Source organism: Gymnodraco acuticeps, unplaced genomic scaffold, assembly GCF_902827175.1.
Source record: "Gymnodraco acuticeps unplaced genomic scaffold, fGymAcu1.1, whole genome shotgun sequence".
NCBI classification, from domain to species: Eukaryota; Metazoa; Chordata; class Actinopteri; order Perciformes; family Bathydraconidae; genus Gymnodraco; species Gymnodraco acuticeps.
The window spans coordinates 3031208-3054592 of NW_022990235.1; the positions used below are offsets into that span (position 1 = coordinate 3031208).

The 23385-nt window shown below is 40.8% G+C and overlaps 1 protein-coding gene across 2 annotated transcripts; it reads right to left on the reverse strand.

Moving 5' to 3' along the window:
• Positions 1-1894: 1894 nt before the first annotated feature.
• LOC117548031 (high-affinity choline transporter 1-like) lies at positions 1895-10330 on the reverse strand. 2 transcript variants are annotated; one of them, XM_034218961.1, is made up of 9 exons: positions 9333-10330; positions 9113-9226; positions 8540-8596; positions 5381-5506; positions 4638-4786; positions 4405-4548; positions 3893-4046; positions 2576-2790; positions 1895-2500 (listed from the first exon to the last, which is right to left on the reverse strand). In XM_034218961.1, exons 1-9 carry the CDS (start codon positions 9514-9516, stop codon positions 1970-1972), a joined length of 1674 nt encoding a protein of 557 aa, XP_034074852.1. In that variant the 5' UTR covers positions 9517-10330; the 3' UTR covers positions 1895-1969. The 2 variants fall into 2 exon arrangements, with proteins under 2 accessions (XP_034074852.1, XP_034074851.1); XM_034218960.1 differs by lacking the exons at positions 5381-5506; positions 8540-8596; positions 9113-9226.
• Positions 10331-23385: the final 13055 nt, after the last annotated feature.

The following is a 23385-nucleotide window of genomic DNA, read 5'->3' on the forward strand; positions in this document are numbered from 1 at the left end:
TAGGGCACCTTTCAAAGCATTCAATGTCACTTTAAAATACAATTAAAAAAATATGAGTGGCATTACAATACAAACATGTGTTGAGTAGGAATATATAAAAATGATATTCAAAGGAGCAATTCAAGTGAGTGAAGTCAGTTTGAACACATTATCTTTTAGGCTTGATTGAAAATAACACAGTGTCTGACATGATCATATATGTGATATCATTACTGTTATATCATTGCTTACTATTCGTGGTTATCAGACACTTAAACAACAGAGAAGGTTTTAAGAAATAGGACTATACTGACAAATCACATATTATCCTGTCATTGTCTGTTCTGTAGAAAGGAGGAATATAACAGAGTGGGACTGTCACTATACACTCAAAAACGTAAGTTTATTCCAATACGAAGATTGTGACAGATCTGAAAAACGTGTCCTTAAAACGAGCCTCCTCGCAATTGTATGCACATTATTTATTCAGCCGTTTGCTGTTTAATCTGATATATCATTCAAAAGAGAGAAAAAAGCTTAGAAAAGGGTGAAAAAAGCTTAGAAAACGGCGAACGCTCAATACAGGCGATGACGTCACCTTTGCGCGTCCCCGCGAACAGGGCTTCAATCCACGTCAAGGCTTCAACCTACGGCATAACACCGGTACCGAAGTGGGCCGGTCGGATAAATCCCTAGCACATCCCCCACTGCCCCCGTTGACAACTTACTAGCGGTACCGAAGTGGGCCGGTCGAGAGTCCCGGGATGATTTTTAGTCCCATTCCACCACTAGCTACATGACCGTATTATCGCCCATATTGACGCACCTAATTCCTAAACTTCTAACAGATACAACATAAACCGATCCTTCAGCCTCATATGAGCTCTCAGACACGTTCAAAATTAAACTGTCTGAGCTGTCTGAGCTTGCTGCTGTGTGCGCCATCGTGCGTTTACAGGCAGATGCTGGGATCCTGAACGGTGCAGCTGGAGCGCTGTGCCCGCAATGACGTCACACATAATTTGGCGGGATTTGAAGAATCCCCGAGAAGATCCAGAAAATGGTCAACATTGAAGGGGAATGGTTATCAAAGTACAAATATCCAAAATCAGTTCAGTAACGGTTTTCAAGGGGACAATATTTACTCAAATTGATGGGTTTGGATGATGGGGGAAAGAAAACTCGTGTCACAGGCTCTTTAAAGTACATTATTGTTTAAGAGGTTAATTGAAGAGTAAACAAAACAATCCTGTTGTTACATAAAATATACGGAAAATATAGCATTTTCAGATAAGCTTATTAATGTTCAATGTTTACTTTATGTATATACTACACTGCATAGCTGTTGTGGTATTTCTTTAGAGGCAACTCAATGAACAGTTGTAATTTATCCAGGAAATACTTATCACATGAACAATTTATTTAAAAAAATGTTTGCTTTTTTATATGATAACTGGTTTAGGTTGATTTCTTTCCATGACTTGCTTTCTTATTTCAAATAATTTCTAACTTAACTACCTGTGTGAGTTGTGATGCTACTGTTAATTATGCAATTGTATTTCCCCCCCCATTTTGGGAATACAAATTGAAAATCATTTGAAATTAAATTGATTAAAAAAATGTGATTGATATCTTTTGTAGGTATTTTGTAACTATAATTATTCTATTATGTGATCTATGCACATTTTGTGACCCTGCAATCAATTGGAAAATGTTTTTGATCTGTGACTTTTTTGTATTGTATTTAACATAACAAAATAATACCATAACAATTATTTGTAAATCAGATATATTGGCATCTCTATTGTGTATCAGAATTATGCACACATCATTAATAATCCCATGTGTGGAAGCCGAAGTGCAGAATGAATAGAAATGTAGTCATTACTGAAACATTCTTAAAAAGCGATTGGTGTTTGATTATGAAAACTTTTACGCCAAAAACAATGTTACAAAAATAAAACAAGACAAAGTCAATAGAAATTGAAAATTAGCAATCTCTTTCAAGCATTGGCTCATTTTCATTAGTAGCAGCAGCCTTTTCTCCATCGCACCCTTTGGCGCCATCTGTTGGTGTTTTCTGGTGTTTCACCTTGAACACGTCCCACCTCTCAGGAAGGATATCCTTGTTGAACAGGAATGAAGCCACATAGGAAATCATCACAATGGAGATCAAGGCGGACAGCATGCAAATAGTCTTAAAAGGCCAGTGCTGAATGTAAACCCCGTCCTTCCATGTGCAACCTGGGAAATGCAGGATGACAGGAAGATTGAACACGGGTTCTCCACACAGAACTCTCATCACAAAAGAAACGACATAGCCTGTAATGGCCCCGTAGCCGTTGGAAACCCTGATGAAGAGGATGCAGATTAGTTGAGGGAGCATTATGGTGTAAGTCAGGTCTGAGCTCAGGATCCAGAACGCCAAGATGCTGCTGTCCAGGTGGGTGAGGGAAGTTCCCACAATCCCTACCACCGCTATGGAGACGCGAATCACCCACTGCAGCTCTCTGTGCGATGCCTGGAGAAGAAGCAAATCTTAATTTTGTTAAAAATGTTGAATGACCACACTTTTCTCTCCACCTTTTTTTAGTACCTTATGTCTGATGATCTTGTAGATGTTGGTGGTGAAGATGGAGGTTGCTGCCAACAGGCACGAGTCGGTGGATGACATTGCAGCACCGGCGATGGCTCCCATACCAACAACAAAAATGGTCGTTGAGGTAAGATGCAGAAGGATGATGGGCAACACCATGGCCGCCTCTCCTCGCTCATACGGAGAAGGAGAACCATATGTGGTGGAGTTCCAGTCTGCAACATAAGATAGAGATATTGTAAAGCTATTGAGAAGGTTCACTTAAGTGTATCTTGGTATGATTTACTATCTAACTAAAGTGACTAAATGCTAAAGTATACTTACATTGTATGGCAACATTTTAGGATACACATGTAAATCATAAAGTATTTGCTTAATAGCATGCATATTAGTAGTGTTAGGAAAAATATCACTCGTCACTGGCTTGCGCTTCAATATCAGGATACATGTATTTATTATCCTTGCAAGAATGGAAGTAATGATCACATACAGAGCTGCATGGGACAAAATAGTTCCCAGACCCTTCACATGTTTATATATAAGAGAGGGTGTTACAGTCACAATATGCAGAATACCGGTTCAAAGCAGTATTCTGTTCTTAGTTCAGATTAGCTAAGGCCTGCGTGAGCAATAAACATGACAGTCATATGCCTATCTCCCTAGGGGCTGTGTCATCATGTTAATCGTAGGAACATAGCTATCGTATGTTCAACACAGTGTCTCATGAGCTTCTTCTATGTAATCATACATCCGGTTACGTACACAGCTACGTAGGGCCTTTGTTATCATGTGCTACTCTGATATTGGAAGAGTACATTCAGTATTTTCCCAACAAGTAGCATTTTAGCTCTTTATTAGTCCTCATAAAACCCTTATTAATGCATCATTCTGCATAACAACATTCTACAAATACTATTAACACATTAAGCAAGAGTTTAATAACATATATAATCCCAATAAGTGCATATTGATAGGAAGTAGCTGTTTAAAAAGGGGCCCAAATATGCTTTTTGGGGTTCAGTGTGTTACAAAGGTCTTGGTGCATTTAAATGGTCTACAAAGGCCCAAATCCAAAAGTTCCCTCCAGAGGGAGTTTCTCTCCCCAACATTCTTTATCTTTGTGCAGTTATATTTGTGTGAAGATGTATTGGTATTGTGAGTATGCTTGCCAATTTTTACTTGTATTGTTATTTCTACCAATGACCAATTCATTTTCAGGGTTATTTTTCCTGACCCTTTCCCAGATATTGGTCAATTGCTGCCTAATAATGGTCCCATTCAACACTGCGCTGCTGCTGTCCAGTGTGTGAGATGTACCTGTTGAGGCTGCAACAGCACCGATCAGCACAGGTGGAATTCCAGTAATGAGGACGACACCTGCCGCTATAAAACAGATCATCCTGGCTGTAGACGTGGAGCTGGAGGAAAGGATCCTTTGGTGGAAGTCTTGAAATGCCAGATTTCCAACACTCTGGAAGAAACAATGAGTTATCTTCATTTCTTTGTGCAAATCAACAATGCAGAGTCAGAGGTATACTGTCTTATTTTATTACATGCATTATTCTATCTGCGCCTACATCCTTCATACATGCTTCTAATGCACTTATTTCATGTCTATATCTTGATCAAATTACTTTATTATTTGGGCTTAAACTAAGTAAAAAAAGGTGCGTTCTTAAAGAGTGCTGCTAGACATTATTTCAAACATAAAAAAATACTTTGCTTTGAAAAATAATATCTATCTGATGGTTTTTCAAATGTTCTTTATTTTATGTAGCTCATTTATAACTCCAGAATGTATGACTAAGTACATATATAATATGCCTTACCATTGCTAGGAAATTATCAATCCATCTCCACACGTCATCAGGTTCAATGTGGCCAATCCAGGAGGCCTGAGAGGTGTTGTTGAAAGCTGTTTTAGTGATGTCAGTATAAACATCACTAGCCAGAACAAAGGGGTTACACAGCCACTGTGAAAAGAGGAAATTATACAGTAAAACCTTGAAGAGAAAAACATTCATTGTATTGGAAAAAACTGCTGTGTTAGTGTTGAACTCACCAAGCTACAAAATACCAATGACAGCTGGACGATATTGGTGAAAACAACGGAATAGAGACCTCCAAGAAGAGTGTAGGTGATGGCTACTGCAGCGGCGATCCATATGCAAAGACTTAAAGGTAGATCGGAGAAAACGCTAACAGTGACCCCTGTTGGAGACACACAAAACACACATTAAAGGTCCCCTATTATACTCTTTTTCATCAATATATTATAGGCCTCAGATATATACAAAACATGTATCTGAAGTGTTTCGCTTGAAATATCAAGGGATCATGCATTGTAGCATCCCATAATCCCCTCTGTTTCAGCCCCGTTTCAAAAGTGCTGATTCTGTATCCGTAGCTTTAAATGAAAATAAGGAGCCACTCCCAACGCCCCTCTGAGAGATGTTTGGTTTGAAAAAACTGAATGGTGCTCTAGGAGGAGATTCAAGTGATAAGGTACCTTGGTTGGTTATTGGCCAATGGATGGATGCACACAACTCATTCTTTTCACCAAACATTGTGACATCACAAAGTGGCCAAAATCTTATCAGCTCATTTTCAGACAGGTTTTTATAAAAGATGTATCAGGACAAAAAGAGAGAATAGTTTTTGTCCTGAAACTTTCAGAATCTCTTAACACAGTGGGGACACATGTTTATGTTTAAATGCATGAAAAATTAGATTTTGTATAATAGGTGACCTTCAAATTTGACAACACTTGATTAGAACCTTTGGATATAAATGTGTTCATGTTACCCAAGGAGATCAATGTGACTGGAACCCACATCAATTCACTGATGAAAGGAATAATGGCAAGAACTGCGGTCAGAGTTTTCCCATACTTCCTCTGAAATGGATCCATCATGGTGATTGTTACGTTCCCTTGTAGAGCTAGGGGTACCAAGGGAAGTAGCGACACACAAGATAGCCGGACGAGAGAAAAAGGAGAGGAAACTGAATGCTGAAGGAGTTTAAGTGAGGTTTTAATTAGTGAATAAGTAAGGCGGCTCACCAGCCCAATTACAAAACAAACTTACAGTAAACAACACACAACTATGCTGGGTCTCACACAGAGACATGCTGCACACATGCAGCCAGATGAGAAGGAGAGAGAAAGCAGCAACCTTCCTCCTGTCCTATATGGAGGCCCCGATTGAGGATTGGGAGCACCTGGGGAGAGGCTGCACCTGGGGACAATCAAGGCTGCACCTGGGGAGTCAGAGGGAGAGAGAGAAAAACACCCACACGACCACTACGGCACGTAACACTTCCCCCCATAAAACCAAACAAGTGTTTGGTCACAGTTACCAACAACACCCATCACCCAGTTCACCAGCATACCATTGGATGCTTGGAAGCTGCCACCTGCTGCTTCCAAGCATCACACTCCACTGCCAAATGACCAGGGTCAAGACAAAAGAAACACAATCTCCTAGTGTCGGGACCTGGGAGAGAAACAGACTGAGCACGTGTGACACGTCTGTTACGAGCCCTACAGTGAGGATAACTGCCCTGAGGATACACTTTACCCCCGGCTATATCGTTACCCATTATGACATCCACACCGTCGACAGGAAATTTGGGGAGCACAGCAACTGGAAAGAAACCAGTAGCCAGTTCAGACTGGACATGGTGAAGATGTGCGGGCACAGAACCCATCCCAATACCTCTCACCACCATATTCGCATCACAGGCAGACTCAGCACTCAGGGGCAGGGCACCGGCAAGGATGAATGACTGTGAGCCACCACTGTCTCGCAACACCGTGACCTGCCGCTGGTCCTCCACCTTTCCTGACAGAGAGACAAAGGTAGTAGAAATGAACGGTTTCAAGCACTCATCAGGCCCTTTGTTACCAGTGGCCCGTCCACTAGGACACACTGTTGTAACCAAACCCACCCCTTCTGGGCGCTTGCCATCCACTGTCTGCTTTCTCTTCCAAGCTGCACAGTCTGCTATCATATGACCTGGGTCCAGACAAAAATGACAAGCTCTGTTTATCCTGGGACCTAACAATGGAACACTGGCACCGGGAACGTAATTATCAGGAGCTCTATGATAAGTGTCCCGCTGAAAAAAACGCTCTTGTGTATCAGCGCAAACTCGTCTGCCATAATGGCAGCCTGCTGAAGGGTAGTCACTTTCTGCTCATTCAGATAGACTACCGTACGCTCCGGTACACAGTGTTTAAACTCCTCTAACATCATTAGCTCGCACACTGAAGCAATGTCATCAGCTTTACACGCTCTACACCACCTGTCAAAGAGGGCTTTCTTCTCCCTCGCGAAGTCCACGTACATTTGGCCAGAAGCTTTCTTCATGCTGCGAAAACGCTGCCTGTAGGCCTCAGGCACAAGCTCATATGCCCTGAGAATAGCACCTTTCACCTTGTCATACACCAAACTATCCTCGACAGAAAGAGAAGAGCAAGCCTCTTGAGCCTTGCCGACTAGCTTGCACTGTAAAAGAATAGCCCACACATCTTCTGGCCAGTGCAGGGCAGCAGCAATGCGCTCAAATGCACCAAAATAGACATCGACCTCTGATTCACGAAACACAGGGACCAAAGAAATATGCCTGCTCACGTCAAAGGAGGCAGCAGGACCAGAAGGTGTAACTGCAGAATCACCCATCCCAGCTGCTTGGAGCTCTAGCTGACGCATCCGGACAGCAGTGTCTGCCTCCAGCTCCTGCTTCCTGATCTCCAGCTCTTGCTTCCTGATCTCCAGCTCCCTCCTGAGCTGAAACTCTCGCTCACGCTCCTCCCTCTCACACTGGAGACGAGCCATACGCACTTTTACCCTGGCATCTAATTTAGACCCCGTAGGTGAGGATCCTGCCGAAAACGAGTCAAACTGAGGTATGGTGAAAATGTTTGCCTGTTCCGTAGCACTCTGAACCACCGTGCCAGGAGATTCCACTAAAGCAGGCCGCCTCAAAACCCCCTGTTCAACTAGTCCAGTTATCAAAGTAGCCTTGAGTTCACTTTTTACCAGAACCGAGGAGACAGAAACATGATAATGGTCAGCAACTAACCGCAAATCAACCTTCCTGCACCCGTCTAGCTGACCCACAGTAGGACTGGCCACAAACTGCTCCAACACAAAAACCATCCTCAGCAACGGCTACTTACAATATTATTATTTATCTATTTACAAACTTCCCCAGATCCTGCCTACCAAACTTACCTAACTATCTTCTGGGGCGTGCCGGGCTCGAGGCGACTTTAAAGGCAAACATCAGCGGCCGAAACCCTGAATCGCCTGCCCCCAACAGGGAATAAATCCCCACCCAGGATTACCCCGAAAATAAAAAAGGCAAAATAAAAAATGAGTGCCTGAAGGAAGGACTGATTCAGTCCAGCTAGACACTCCCCTCTCTAAACTGAGGAAGATGTTCAACAGTAAATACTTTCACAGCCAATTCTACACTTATATACACTACTGCTCACCACCAAACACCATATCAACACTAACCAACAACCAAATACTCACTCTTTGTCTCAAAGATTGGACGAGCCACCATGTTACGTTCCCTTGTAGAGCTAGGAGTACCAAGGGAAGTAGCGACACACAAGATAGCCGGACGAGAGAAAAAGGAGAGGAAACTGAATGCTGAAGGAGTTTAAGTGAGGTTTGAATTAGTGAATAAGTAAGGTGGCTCACCAGCCCAATTACAAAACAAACTTACAGTAAACAACACACAACTATGCTGGGTCTCACACAGAGACATGCTGCACACATGCAGCCAGATGAGAAGGAGAGAGAAAGCAGCAACCTTCCTCCTGTCCTATATGGAGGCCCTGATTGAGGATTGGGAGCACCTGGGGAGAGGCTGCACCTGGGGACAATCAAGGCTGCACCTGGGGAGTCAGAGGGAGAGAGAAAAACACCCACACGACCACACAAACACTACGGCACGTAACAGTGATGTAGTTATTTTCCCGCATTGGCTTTGCAAAGAACAGTCCACCTTTAAAAAGACACAGCAAGCATAGTGGTGCAAACAGTTATCATTTAAGAATCTTGCTTTTAGTATTTTGTGCCTGATGCTTCTTTGTCTTTTTTTTTTGTGGAAGAAGTTCCTTTACTTAAGTAAAAGTAGAAATACTTTGGTCTGAAATACTTAATTACAAGTGAAAGTCCTGAATTCAAAATGTTACTTAAGTAGAAGTATAGAAGTATTGCCACTTAAATGTACTTAAAGTATCAAATGGAAAAGTACCCATCATGAACCATGGCTGTTTTGAAAGTATGATATTATTATGGAACATTAAATGATTCCTTCCTTTATTGTTTACAAAAACATGTAAGAACATTTACATTTAGGAGTTTGTTAATATTAAGACAATTTTAGGTTTTTCTGTATTGCATAATACAGTATCTTGAGTAAGGCCAAGGTTAAGATATTTTAGAAAAGCCATCAGACCCATAGTCTTTTTTATAAGCTCTTGAATTGGTGATTTTAATGATATTTTTAAGATCTTACCAATAATAAAGGAAACTGACATTTGCAGAGGAATAAGAGCCCAGATGAGTCCCTTTGTGGGGTCATAAACCGACTCTGCAACTCCAATGATAAAGGCACCTCCAACCCAAGTAGCTGCAGGAGGGAATAAACATCACAAAAACTTCCATACATTTGGGTAATCTATTCATGAAGATCTAGTTTGAATAGTAAATTATGTGTCTGCTCTTTCAAAACTCACCCGTCATTGTGAAGACTCCCATTGCCAAGCCTACCTTCCGGTTAGCCAGAAAAGAAACTTCCAGCTGTCCACTGTGTGTGTTTTTCTCCATCTTCTTTGATTTAATGGATGCCCAGATACCGATTCCCAACACCAGAAGGTAGAAGAGGAACATCATTATCAGGCCTGGTATATGGACGGCCATGGTGGAGGGTTTTCTGGTGGCGACAAACTAAGGGAAAGCGCACAAGGGTTATCAAGACATGCCGAGCTGAAGACAAGGAATGAGGGGATGCATGCAGTAAATTAAACAGAGAACTGTAATGGGATATGATACATTTAAAAAGTCACAGGCAGCTATAGTCAAGGTCATCGTTGACGTCTTGTATTAAACCTCCCTTTTACAGTCAAGACCAGATAGAAAAAGGTAATTTAAGATTAAAATGTGGAACCAGAACAACTCAAACCCAACGCCAAAAACTACAGATGATAATTGTCTTGATTTTTGGAGATAGGTTTTCCTCTTATTATGCAGATAAATAAAAAATGTTATGCTAGTACATGCACCCTTTCTGGCATACAAAAGTGTCGTTGAAATTCTTCTGTGATGACTCAATGTAGTCATCTTGTCTTCATTCAAATTAGGGCGGTAGACTTTCTGACGTCTGTGAAACTCAGTTTGCTACTTCCAAAATCGTCCTTCTATGTGTCAAACACACGGAACAAATGAGATAGGGTAAGTTATAAATCTGTACAACAGAGGCTTTAGACACAAAGCTAAAAAAACAATGCCATGAAAAAAATGCTCATTTAATTTCTTGTTTTTTTTAACATTATTTCAAATTTAAAAACAGCAATGTAAAAAGCAATGTGTTTCAAACTCTTTTACAAAAAAGATAAGTTAAGTAAACGAAAAATTTATAAATTCCTACATGTCTATTCCTTCCGCATTTCGGCTCCACACATAGGATTATTAATGATGTGTACATAACAGGGGGTTACGTATTGTAACATTGTAACCCTAGTTATATAAGCACAGACGGAGCCCTCTACTGGACTCTATGGGTACTACTCTCGATCATGCTGTGCGTGCTTTCACCTACTGAGTTTACGTAAATGTAGCCGGCCAATCGGGGCGAGCCTACCTGAATGCGCGTGCAGGCCCACAGTATATAAGGCGGCTACCCCCGCCGCCCACTATCCTATACACTCTTCAGCGAGCGGACTAGGAAAGACAGGGCCCCCAGGTAGAGGGCTCCGCCTGTGCTTATATAACTAGGGTTACAATACGTAACCCCCTGTTATATTTCACCAGTGTTGGGCAAGTCACTTCCAAAATGTAATATATTACATATTACTTATTACTCTCTTTTGAAAGTAATAAGTTACATTACAATATTACTGTCTCTGAAATGTAATGAGTTACACTACTTTAGTTACTTTTTAGTTACTTTCACCAAAATAACCGCAAAAGAATGGCTAGTTATTTTAAATGCTAAAATGTGGTTTAGTGCAGCTCATTATACATCCAGTGAAGGGCAATGTGGTATAGCATAACAACTGTGTAGGCCCTTAAGGCTACTAACAACTTGTATTACACGGCTTAGTTGAATACTCAATTTTGATTGTAACTTCTTAACATGTGACACGTTGTTAATACAGTACAGACCACTGTCAAGGACTATAATGAAGGTTGCTAAGGAGGATCAAGAAAGAGAAAGGAAAAGAGGTTAAAAGACGGAGCGCTGGACGTCAGATAAATCACCAGAAGAAGGCAGAGAGGAAGTAAACACTAACAGGACACGGAATGGGCTCTGTAGTTTGTTTAGTATATGGCCATGTACAGGCCCGGTTCCAGAACAAAATGACTCAGGGTGCCTCTGAGATTACAGGGGGCGCAGCAGTAGTAGGTTTACATGAGCAATAGTGGCCGGCAACAGCAATGAAAAATAGCATTGATGATCCCCAATGAACAGATTATGGCATTTGTTATGTTTTGAAACCAAGCAAGTGAGAACATTTCAAGTGAGTTAAAAGTGCAATCCTGAAATATTTCATATAGTCCAAAGTGGACTATGGCAAGGAAAAGCACAAAAGCTTCAAAACTGTACTGATAAAACAAATGAGAACATATTGTAAATTAAGGCACATATTATTTAAACCAGCTCATGGTTTGAAATGGCAAACATTGAAAAGCAAAAGTATTATTAAAACCATGTAGGCCTACTAAACATCACCTTAATTCAGTGGTTCTCAAAGTGGGGGGCGCAGAGGCATGACAGGGGGGGCGCGAGAGAGCAGGAGGAAAAATGGTTATTAAAAAATAAAAAAAGATTATAAAAAAAAAATAAAAAATCATATTTTGAAAAATTATTGATTCGAAAATAATATGATACAGTACTATTACGTCTGGGTCTCTGTGTTTCATTAAAGCTCGGCTCTGTGTGTGTGTGTGTGTGTGTGTGTGTGTGTGTGTGTGTGTGTGTGTGTGTGTGTGTGTGTGTGTGTGTGTGTGTGTGTGTGTGTGTGTGTGTGTGTGTGTGTGTGTGTGTGTGTGTGTGTGTGTGTGTGTGTGTGTGTGTGTGTGTGTGTGTGTGTGTGTGGGTGTGTGTGTGTGGAATGAGCCATTTTGTGTGCGTGCGTGAGCGAGAGAGAGAGATAGCGCACCGGTACCGGAGATCGTTGATGTTAGCTTCTGGTGCTAGCGAGCTACGCTAACGGGTATAAGGAGTTTTTTTAACAACAAAGTGGAGGAGAGTCCTCTCCTGTCAGACTGAGAGTCTCAGTGAGCTAAAGGACTCTCAGTGTTATCTCAGTGGGTCTCAAACGTTTTGGTCACCATTAATGTAAACAATTATTTCCGAGGCACACGTTTATATGATCATTATAGTTATAAAAAAATAAGAGAATACATGAAAAACAGCTATGAAATACTATATGACAGTAAAACAAGAATAAAGTTTAAAAGAGTGATTTATAAAATATCCATAAAGAAATAGTAAATCTGTTTACAATTCTGTTTCATCTGGGTGTTGAGAGATGTATCCATAGATCTCTTCATTTTGCTCTCAAAGTGCACCAGATTGATGCTTTTAACTTCAATATTTAAAAATCTTCCCGGGGGAGCTTGCCCCCGGACCCCCCTATGTGAGGTCCACACACCACCTATAAAAATAGCACTTTACCCCTGCTTACACCTATATGCCGAGACTTGATCGCGGGTACATAGTGTATGTGCGTGGGGAGTGTTGCAGTAGAGAGAAAATGGATTATTAAATTATTAATGTGACTAATAAAGAGCAATTTGATTATTAAGTATTATTCTGTTGATCGATGTCATTACATTTGGTGAAAAACACATAATGACTTGTTTATGACTCGTTTTGTCAAAGTTTAGGACTTGACTTGAACTTGCCCATCCTGACTTGAGACTTGACTTGGACTTGCAAAACAATGACTTGAGACTTGAGCGCTAAGACTTGAGACTTGACTCTCGGACTTGCAAAACAATGACTTGGTCCCACCTCTGCTGCACACCGTTTATATGCATAAAAACCTTCATAACACACAAGGGGACGGGTAATAACCGGAAAAGCATGACATGTGACCTTTAACTTTCTTTAATAAAAATCATGTTTGTATCACTACACTTCTAAGGCACAACATGGGTAAAAAATTATCCGTATTATTTCCTATGTTATTCCTAGTGTTTCATACATTGTTTTTGATTACCACAAATCATTATTTTAATTCTCCAGTTCTAATTGATGAACTAAAATAGTTTAAGCCAAGTGTGATACAAATGCAAAAAAATAAAGATACTTTAATGATAATTTTGTTAAAAATAATCATTTTAGCAGAGATTTGGACCAAGCATGTATGATGTAGTAATACAACAACTATTTTAGTTCACACAGTGTGACATTAGCTAGTCATGTTAGCTTGTAATATATAGAGCAGAGCTAACTAGCAAGTTAGCCAAACTAGTGGTTAGCAGTTTATGCTATGATAGCTGTTGGCTACTGAACATTAACAAACTGGATTCCGCAGTAAAAAAGCTGTGAAACTTTACAATAAGATAGGCGACAACACTGTGACACCCTGCTGCACGTTTATGTGTAATCGTCCCGCGTTGGAGACAAGAGGATGGCGGCAGCTAACGTTAGCAGCCACCTTGTTAACCTGTATATCCCGATTGTCCCACCGGTGGGACATCTTGCAAGAAACAGCATCTCAGGACTTCTTAAAATGTAACAACCTATTAATGATGCTTACCCACTTAACGGGAAGAAACTCAGCTAACTGACGATATTAACCATTTTTAACTAAACGAAACACAAGTCTAACAGCTAACGGGGCTAACGCTACTTTAGCACATAACTGGCAAAAACGATCTTTTTTACTTCATGCTATCTATCATATGAAAGCTGAGATTCCAGATTCCCTTAAAATATATGTCTCATCACTCAAAACTCACTGAACTAGAAGAAGAAACGTAACCTCGAAAAGTACCTCGCGGAAAAGAAACTAATCTATGAATTTCAATCTGGCTTTAGAACATCCCACTCCACTGACACATGCCTTCTTTATTTGAGCGACCACATCAAACAAGAGGTGGACGAGGGCAAGTACTGCGGCATGGTGATGCTGGACCTACAAAAGGCTTTCGACACTGTCATTCACCCCATTCTGATTGACAAGCTAAAAGCAATTGGTGTTGATAAACTATCGGTGAGCTGGATGCAATCCTACCTGGAGGGGAGAGAACAGATGGTGGAGGTAAACGGTACTCTGTCCCCCCCCCCCCTCCCAGTGAGCTGTGGTGTTCCACAAGGAAGCATATTAGGTCCGTTACTGTTCCTAATTTATGTAAATGGCATGTCATCAGCATGTGACTGCAACTTGTTCCTGTTCGCGGACGACTCAGCCCTGCTGGTCTCTGACAGGAACAGGTTGCAGGTTGAAAAAACCCTCAGCTCCGAGCTCGGCAGAATCTGCACCTGGCTCGCCGATAATAAATTATCATTACACCTGGGTAAAACAGAGTCCATTCTCTTCGGTTCAAAACATAATCTCAGCAAATCCGACGACTTCTCAGTTGCAGTGGGCGACATTATTGTCACAAGTAAGAAGGAAATTACATACCTAGGATCTATTCTTGAGGCAAACCTCTCTTGTGACAAAATGGCATCCAATGTAATAAAAAAAGTCAATCAAAGAACTAGATTCCTATACCGGATCTCCTCTCTGGTAAACAAAAACACCCTGAAAACTCTGGCAGGAGCACTCATTCAAGGGTACTATGACTATGCTTGCACGTCATGGTACCATAGCACCTCCAAGGCGCTAAAAATAAAACTTCAAACATCGCTAAATAAACTGGTCAGACTACTGCTTGACCTTTCATCTAGAACCCACCTCACCTCTGCCCACTTTGACAACCTAGGATGGCTTAGAGTAGACGACAGAGTACAGCTACTTGCAATGGGCCTGGTCTACAAGATCCACTACACCTCTATGGTACCCATGTACATGTCAAAATTCTTCCCAAAGGTCAAGGAATACCATGATCATAACACCAGAGGGAGCTCCACAAATCATGTGAAACCCAGATTTGGCACAAAAAAGGGGGAATACACGTTTCGCAATTATGCCACATCACGGTGGAACGCTCTTCCCACAACTGTAAAGGAAAGTAAAACTATACTTACCTTCAAAACCTCTCTTAAAGAGCACCTTCGGGGAGAGCATTGCAAAACTGGCCCCGGTAATGGTACAAATCTCAACCTGTCGTTCAATGGACAGCTTCCCCCCCCCCCCATCTATGTATATACTCGCATTTTAGACTCTGTTACTAACTGTATATCTGTAGACTTGGTATGTCTTAAATGTCCGGTTAGGATGTATTAGAACGAAATCTAAAATGAAAATTGTAAACAAGCAATCTGTATGTAAAAAAACCACCTGTATGTAAATTGTAAATAAGCCATCTGTATGTCAAATATGTCTTATATGTCTTAAATGACATGATGAATTGGAAATGGGGGACCCTGATGTAAACAAGACGAAAGTCTTTCTCTGGTCTGCATCCCCTTAACAATTGTATGTTTTGAGCTGTACTGTACTGTACCCAATATACAAGCTGTTAATAAACTTTTCAATCAATCAATCAAAAAACCTTAAATACACAATTAAACATTCACAAACTAAGGATTATCTAAATACATGTTTAACTCCATTACAGTTGCAGGACTCACCAGATCTCAAGTCTTCTGTTCTCTGTTGACGTCCCGATGCTCATATTTAACGTGTAGATGTAAAACTATTCCGATATTAGTCCATAAACTCGTGAGCAGACATACAGACAGCTGTAGCTCCGCAGGAGAGCCGCTCAATCTGACGTTTATCTGACGTTTATATCAACCAATCAGGAGTGTTGTGGACTCATTCCAATCCTGCTTGTCTTGTCTGCCGTTGTATGGCTGGATTCCATTTCAAGTGCCATAGATTTTTACATAGATTTTACTTTTTTTTTATTTGACACTTATTTTTTTTACAGTTAACTATTTTAGTATACTATGAAAACTACTTTATTTACACAAAATCATTTTTGGGTATTTCTGCAATATATTTATTTAACATTTTAGAGATGTTTTATAATAAGATTTCTTTTTATTCTACAACAGTACAGAATACAGTTATTTTTTGTTTTTTTACATTTTGTTACATTAAATGTAAGGTTTTACTGCAACAAAAAAAATAAACTTGCCTTCATTTTACATGCAGTAAAATTATGTGTATTTTATGTGTTTTTACATAAAATTATATGTAATTTAACATTCAAGACAATTAAACAATGGAATTATCCTGTAAAAAAACGATAATTTCTCATCAAACCAATTTACAGAATAAAACCTTTATTTATTTTAAATAAAAGTATTTAACTTTTATGGTATTTACACATAATATAGAAAAACAAGAAAGGTCTGTAAAATAATACAGTACAATACATTTTTTTATAGTGTACCACTAGGTTAAAATAGGATATTATGGGACATTTGGACTGCTCCACTCCTTGTAGTCTCTGTCCAAAGGTAACTATTTGATGTTTTTGTGATTATGCACAAACTTAAGAAGATTTACACATAATAATAATTTTAAAAAAAATCACAACCCATTGTCCTCAACAATGCTTAATTTAAAATGTGAGACCCCCCTCCCATAAAATGCTCTCACCCAGAGTGGGCATGCACACGTGCACGCACACACACACACACACGCTCACACACACACACACACACACACACACACACACACACACACACACACACCACACACACACACACACACACACACACACACACACACACTTTGATTCTGGCACACACACCCCAAAAAAAAACTCTCTTTCTGAAAGAATGGGAATGTTACTCTTTTACTTTTACTTTTATGTCTGGATAAACTCCAGTCCAATGCAATTTTAAAGAGATAGTCGTTTTTAAGTAATTAGTGGTTATTATTAAATATGGCTCTTTTATTGCTACTTTTAACTTTTTAATGGATCCTATGTAAGTAAAGCCTGATAAAAGTGTCAAACTCCCGAAATCCACCAGAATACTGGAAATTACATCTACTCTGTTAAAAATGTCCTGGGGGGACCCCCAGACCCCCCGCTTGGGGGCGTGTTCAGTATGCCCCTCCCACCCCTGGAAAAAAATCTCCTTTTATCGGAAGGTGTGAGGTTGGCAGGTATGGCTGAAGAGCTGATTAAGAATCCGTTGTCCGATAGTGTCACAACTCAGGAGGAGACTGGCTCAGGAGGGAGCCAGTCTCGATTGAGCGCCACGTACAGGCTCCTGCATATGTACTGCAGCTTCTCCAGTGGTTGGAGCAAAACGGAGCTGTCTCGTGTGGACAGGCACTATCCGGTGAATATTGCGTGTGGACGAAAGCTTTTTTGCGATTGCGTTTGCGTTAATCCTATGCGTTTAGCCGTTTTCGTCCTCGTGTGGCCGGGGCCTTAATCTCATCCTGGTCACTGACCTGCCAGTGTGCAACTCGATTTTGACAGGATAACAACTGGTGACTTCTAGAATTGTGAGTAACATTCTGTTTTTAGACTTCTCTGTTTCAGTGTGTGTACTCTGTATAAATGCTCTGTAGTTGATCTGACTGAAATTGTGATTTTAAATCTCAAAACCGCTACAGTATCTGTCAGGCAGAAACTTGGGACAAGTAATTTGACTGAAACCTTAAAACTTAACTAACTGACTGCTAGGGTTAACTTTGATTTAAACATTTGTAGAATACTAAGAGCTTTATTGAGGTGTAACTGTATTAAGGGTTAAACTCATAACTTTATAACTTAGGGTTTAATGTAATTGTAAAACCATTGGGCCACTGAAAAGATACAATAACAACTCAGGAGGGAGCCAGTCTCGATTGAGGCCCATCAGCTCTGATCTGCGGCCACTTCCCCCCCAGAAAAAGTATTTAAGGCCCCGGCCACACGAGGACGAAAACGGTCGTTTGCGTTACTGTTTAGTGTCATATAGACCGTTCGGCCACACGAGGACGACCGCATACGGCACTAAACGACTGCGTAAACGATAACGGGTCCCAAGGTGGATAGAACGGCATACGCAACGCTCTGGGGGGTCAAACGGCTCCGTGTGTACGCCCTATACGATCATTTTCTGATAATGATGAGGCGATAGCCCCGCCTCTCCCCACCTCTGCTGCTCACCCCCGCGTCAAAGTAAACTGCACACTGAATTCAGATTATTTATCTTTCTCTCGATATGGACATAAACGCGAGTGAAGTCTAATCTGACAGGACGGAGACACCTCTCAAACTACCTAAACTAGTTATACATATGTTTATTTTTACTGTCGGCCGGGTCACTCATTACTGGATCAGCTGCTGCATAAAACAGACACTAACGCTGTCCGAAGAGAGGGAGGAAAAAGAGAGGCTCCATGTATTTTATTATTATATTATATAGATTCGTTATTTATTTGTTTTAAAGCTCAATAAATAACAAAGAAGACCTTTGACCGGCACTTTTATAATTTTGTCCGGAAGATTTCAACTTTAATACACGTTGACTGGCGAAAAACTCTGCCCGGTTCCCTCGGCCCCCACCGCGGAGAATAAACAGAAGGGTAACCATGACAACCATGCTTCTTCGCTGCTTTTGCGGAGGAAGTTACAGCGCCACGTACAGGCTCCTGCATATGTACTGCAGCTTCTCCAGTGGTTGGAGCAAAACGGAGCTGTCTCGTGTGGACAGGCACTATCCGGTGAATATTGCGTGTGGACGGAAGCTTTTTTGCGATTGCGTTTGCGTTAATCCTATGCGTTTAGCCGTTTTCGTCCTCGTGTGGCCGGGGCCTTAATCTCATCCTGGTCACTGACCTGCCAGTGTGCAACTCGATTTTGACAGGATAACATCGAGATATAACGCAAAATAGAAAGCCCCTTGACCCCAGCCAATTAAGGAGAACCGTAAGGCCGTGTGTGACTAAAGTTATATGGGCAGTGCGCTGACCCAGAATATGGTGTTTGATTTTGAAAAAATATTTTTCCAAGCCTTTGAGACAGTTATTTATGATTATATTGGCCACTAGGGGTCGTACAGCTTCGAGACTGGCACCGTTGAATTCAGCGTCAAATCCCTAGCTCAATGAATGTTAGGGACCCAAAATAGTGTCACTACAAAGTACTACCAATCGAATCCAAATTGCCTGAAACGTGCTCCTAACTGTTTTTTGGGTGGTCAGTTTTGGCCTCAACAATTTTTCGGATTTATGTGGGATATTTCTCCCACTCCCACATCCCACCCCCCACCCCCACACACAGACAACACCCCCCCCCCCCCTACAGACAACACCCCTCCCTCCCCCATCAAGAAAAAAAGAAAAGAAAAGGCAAACAGCATAGATTCAACATTGATTCAATGTTGGCATTTCAATCATTAAATTCGACCACAATACAACGTTGATTCAATGACATATTTTCAACATTTAAGGTTGATCCACCATCAATCTTCAACCTTAACCAAAAATCAACATTTTTGACCATAATTCAACATTGATTTAACATCTTTTGCTATCTGGGATATGTACTTATATTACGCTGTAACAGGATCTAGTGATATCCAACAGCGCTTCATTTAGCATGAAAGAGTTATTGCACCGTATATATATATATATTAGTGCTGTCAAAATTATCGCGTTAACGGCGGTAATTAATTTTTTGAATTAATTGCGTTAAAATATTTAACGCATTTAACGCATGTGCAGAATGGCCCGCCCCATACGTGCCACCAGTGGCAGCGCCAGGGTATGGCTGGGGTAGGCTACACCCATACCAAGAAATGGCTTAGCCCCACCATGAAAAATGATGTTAAAGTAAGCAAAATAAAGTCTGCCAACTCGCGCGGAGTAAATTGCACAGACAGCAGTTAGTAAGATTGATTTCAGTAGCCACGGTTTTGAAAACTTTTGTCACGTAGTGATCGTTTTCTCAATAGAACATCTTTGATAACGGCGTGGTGTTGTTGCAGGAAGTCCCGACGGAGAATACTTTTGCTGTAGTACAGGGGTGCACATAACTGGTACGCAGGTTATGTGCGTAATCTGAAATGCGTACCGTCACTTGTGTCACAGCGCATTTGCGTACCGACGTACTTGTGAAGCTTTTCACCGGACGACAGAGTCGGTCTCCGTGTGCACAGACAGGGCTGCTGTTAACGTCGGTCTGTAGCCTACAACGGAATTGTGCCAAAACTACGCCAACCGGCTGCGGAGGGAAACTCCCCCCCCCCCCTTCACTGGAGAACTGCGCTAAAACAGCTGATCACAACGTTCACACTCTGTGGTCACGAAGTACTCCACTAGCCGCCGCCGCCCCCCCCCCCCCCCCCCCCTCTGTCGACTTTCCTGAAGTACTCCCCTGTTGATAGAAATCAACACGTAATGAATTAAGACCCCACGGTTTGATGATTGATATAGGTGTGTGGGTTGTCTTTCATTTTGACACGCAGAAAAATGTTATAATAAACATAGATACTGTATGTTAAATGGATATATCCGCCTTCTTTCATTTATCTTTCCATTCCCACAACAATATACATAAATAAATGGCATATTTTGGACATACTTCGAATGGTGATTAATCATGATTAATTCATTTTTAAGCTGTGATTAATCTGATTAAAATTTGTAATCGTTTGACAGCCCTAATATATATATATATACACAGTGCAATACGCTTCTTAGTGCAATAATAAGCTACAGGGACGTTAATCTAACGTCGGTAATATTAACTTTATTTAATACAACATTTACGGTACAAGATTTATCATAGAGCCCATGTAGTATAATATTTTACAAATTATGAATTACAGCAAACATGTGCAATATATCCATTATTACAGCTCCGTGGGATGGCAGTAAGGCGATATGGGTCCGTTCTTATTGTGCATCCATGGGTAAAGATAAACGCATGTAGTAGTGCTGAACACGTAACATGAACGTGCCGGGCGGCGCGGCCCCGTGGGTTAGATGCGCGTTCATAATGCAGAGGGAAATAACTCTCAGAATAACGTTATTAGCACATTTTTACAACTTGAGGAACGAATGTTTTTAATAAGGGCTATACAAGTGTTCATACTGGGTTGTTTATTTAGTTTAAAAAAAATTATCCAACGAGTTACAGACCACTCTTTCCCCATGTAAGTCAATGGGAAAAAGTGTTTCCGGTCCCAGCAACCTAAAGGAAGTGTAGTACCGCCGTTTGGCCACAACGAATATTCTCATCAGACTCCGGCGCACTTCCTGGGGGCTTGGTATCCTCCCTTTCGTCTCCTCCCGCACCCCTCCTCCCTCACCCTTCCTCGACTCCTCCGTGTGCATTTCAGCTATTGGAACAAGCCCCCAGGAAGTGCGCCGGACTCAGATGAAAATATTCGTGCTGGCCAAACGGCGGTACTACACTTCCGTTTGGTTGCCAGGCCCGGAAACACTTTTTCCCATTGACTTACATGGGGAAAGAGTGGTCTGTAACTCGTTGGATCATTTTTTAAAAACTAAATAAACTACCCAGTATGAACACTTGTATAGCCCTTATTAAAAACATTCGTTCCTCAAGTTGTAAAAATGTGCTAATAACGTTATTCTGAGAGTTATTTCCCTCTGCATTATGAACGCGCATCTAACCCACGGGACCGCGCCACCCGGCACGTTCATGTTACGTGTCCCGACCAATCAGAGCACACTGTGCTCACAGGGAGGGTGGGGCTGGAGCTATTGCAGCTACAACGAGCCGTTAAAGGCAGAGTGAAATTCAGTGAATACACGTAGTTTACAGAGATGCTGTATGAGAAACCAATGTGAGTTGCGTTTATCTTTACCCATGGATAAGAACGGATCCATATCGTCTTACTGCCATCCCACGGAGCTGTAATAATGGATATATTGCACATGTTTGCTGTAATTCATTATCATACTACATGGGCTGTATGATTAAATCTTGTACCGTAAATGTTGTATTAAATAAAGTTAATATTACCGACATTATTAACGTCCCTGTAGCTTCGTATTGCACTAAGAAGCTTATTGCACTGTATATAAATAGGCTATATATAAATATATATATATATATATATATATACAGTGCAATAATTATTTCATGCTAAATGAAGCTCTGTTGGATATCACTAGATCCTGTTACAGCGTAATATAAGTACATAACGATTGATGTGTACATTAGCATCATTACTAGCTAGCCGCTAGCTGCTAACTGCCGCCTCGTTCATATCAAATCCATGATAACATGCCGTCATGAACGCGCGGTGCTGTTACGTGTACGCAAATTGACGTGCTTGATGTGAACGAGCATTTTGGTTAAAGTTGCGCATGCTCTATGAGTGCACATACGGGTACTTCTCAGGCATGCTGGGTAATCTGTGACGTTTCACTCTCTCAAAAGTTGGGCCATTTTATCATCATGCGCTAATGAACAGCTCTCATAGGAATTAATGAGGCCCCGCCTCCCACGCTGTATCCAGTTCTTATTATACATCCATGATTGGGACGTCCTTCAAAATGGCGTGTCTTGATCAATTTCCGGGTCAAGTCCCGGAGGAGGGGAAGAGCAAGCCCCCAGGAAATGGCATGATAACCAGATAACCAAAAATACATGTAATGCCTCTATAATTAAAATCAGATGTTGTAAAATCATTATTTGATTATTTTGTATAGTGTTTTTGTTTCTCCCTAAAATGTGCATGGCTTAATATCTTAAATCAATATGTGCATAATAAAATCCCCAGAATGAGGACAGCATGTTCACGTAGTTCATTTGTAAATAATAAATAATAATTCCTTACATTTATTATATTTGTGTCCTCAGGATGCATTTTGTGTTTCCAGGCTGACAATGACAACACTGTTCCTGCAGGAACAACAAGTCCTTCTTTGGTTTGAAGAACATGCCAACAATGGCGCCACTGCAATAACCTCATAACAACCCAAAAGAGCGTTTTTGTAGGAAACAAATGCTGAGCCAGCACCAAAACCGATATTAGTAATTGGTTTTGACCTCACAGGTTACATGACCCTCCAGGAGAATAAATCTTGCTGCTGCCATTTAATCAGATAATTCACTTTTAGACTGGAACATTTAAACCTTAAACTTGCAGTAATCAGAAGACATGACAGCCCTACTTTCCTTCTTTTCACCAGGAAGTTATTCAGAATATATTCAAAATAATTTCCGATACATTTAATTTAATGAACAATATAGTTTGGTACTAATTACATGCAGACATGTAGGCGTTCAATTCGAAATATTCCATGAATTGCTTCTGCAAGTAACATACCTTTGATTGCCAAGCAGGTCAGCTTAACAAGCTAAATATGTAACTGTATAAGAACAGAAATGAAGAATACTATAATTATAATTTAATTTCAACTTTCTTCAAGAAAACCTATACTTATTTTGATTTTATTTAATAAAAATAAGAAAATCCAGTAAACCACCAAAATGTTATGGGGAGGTTATGGACAA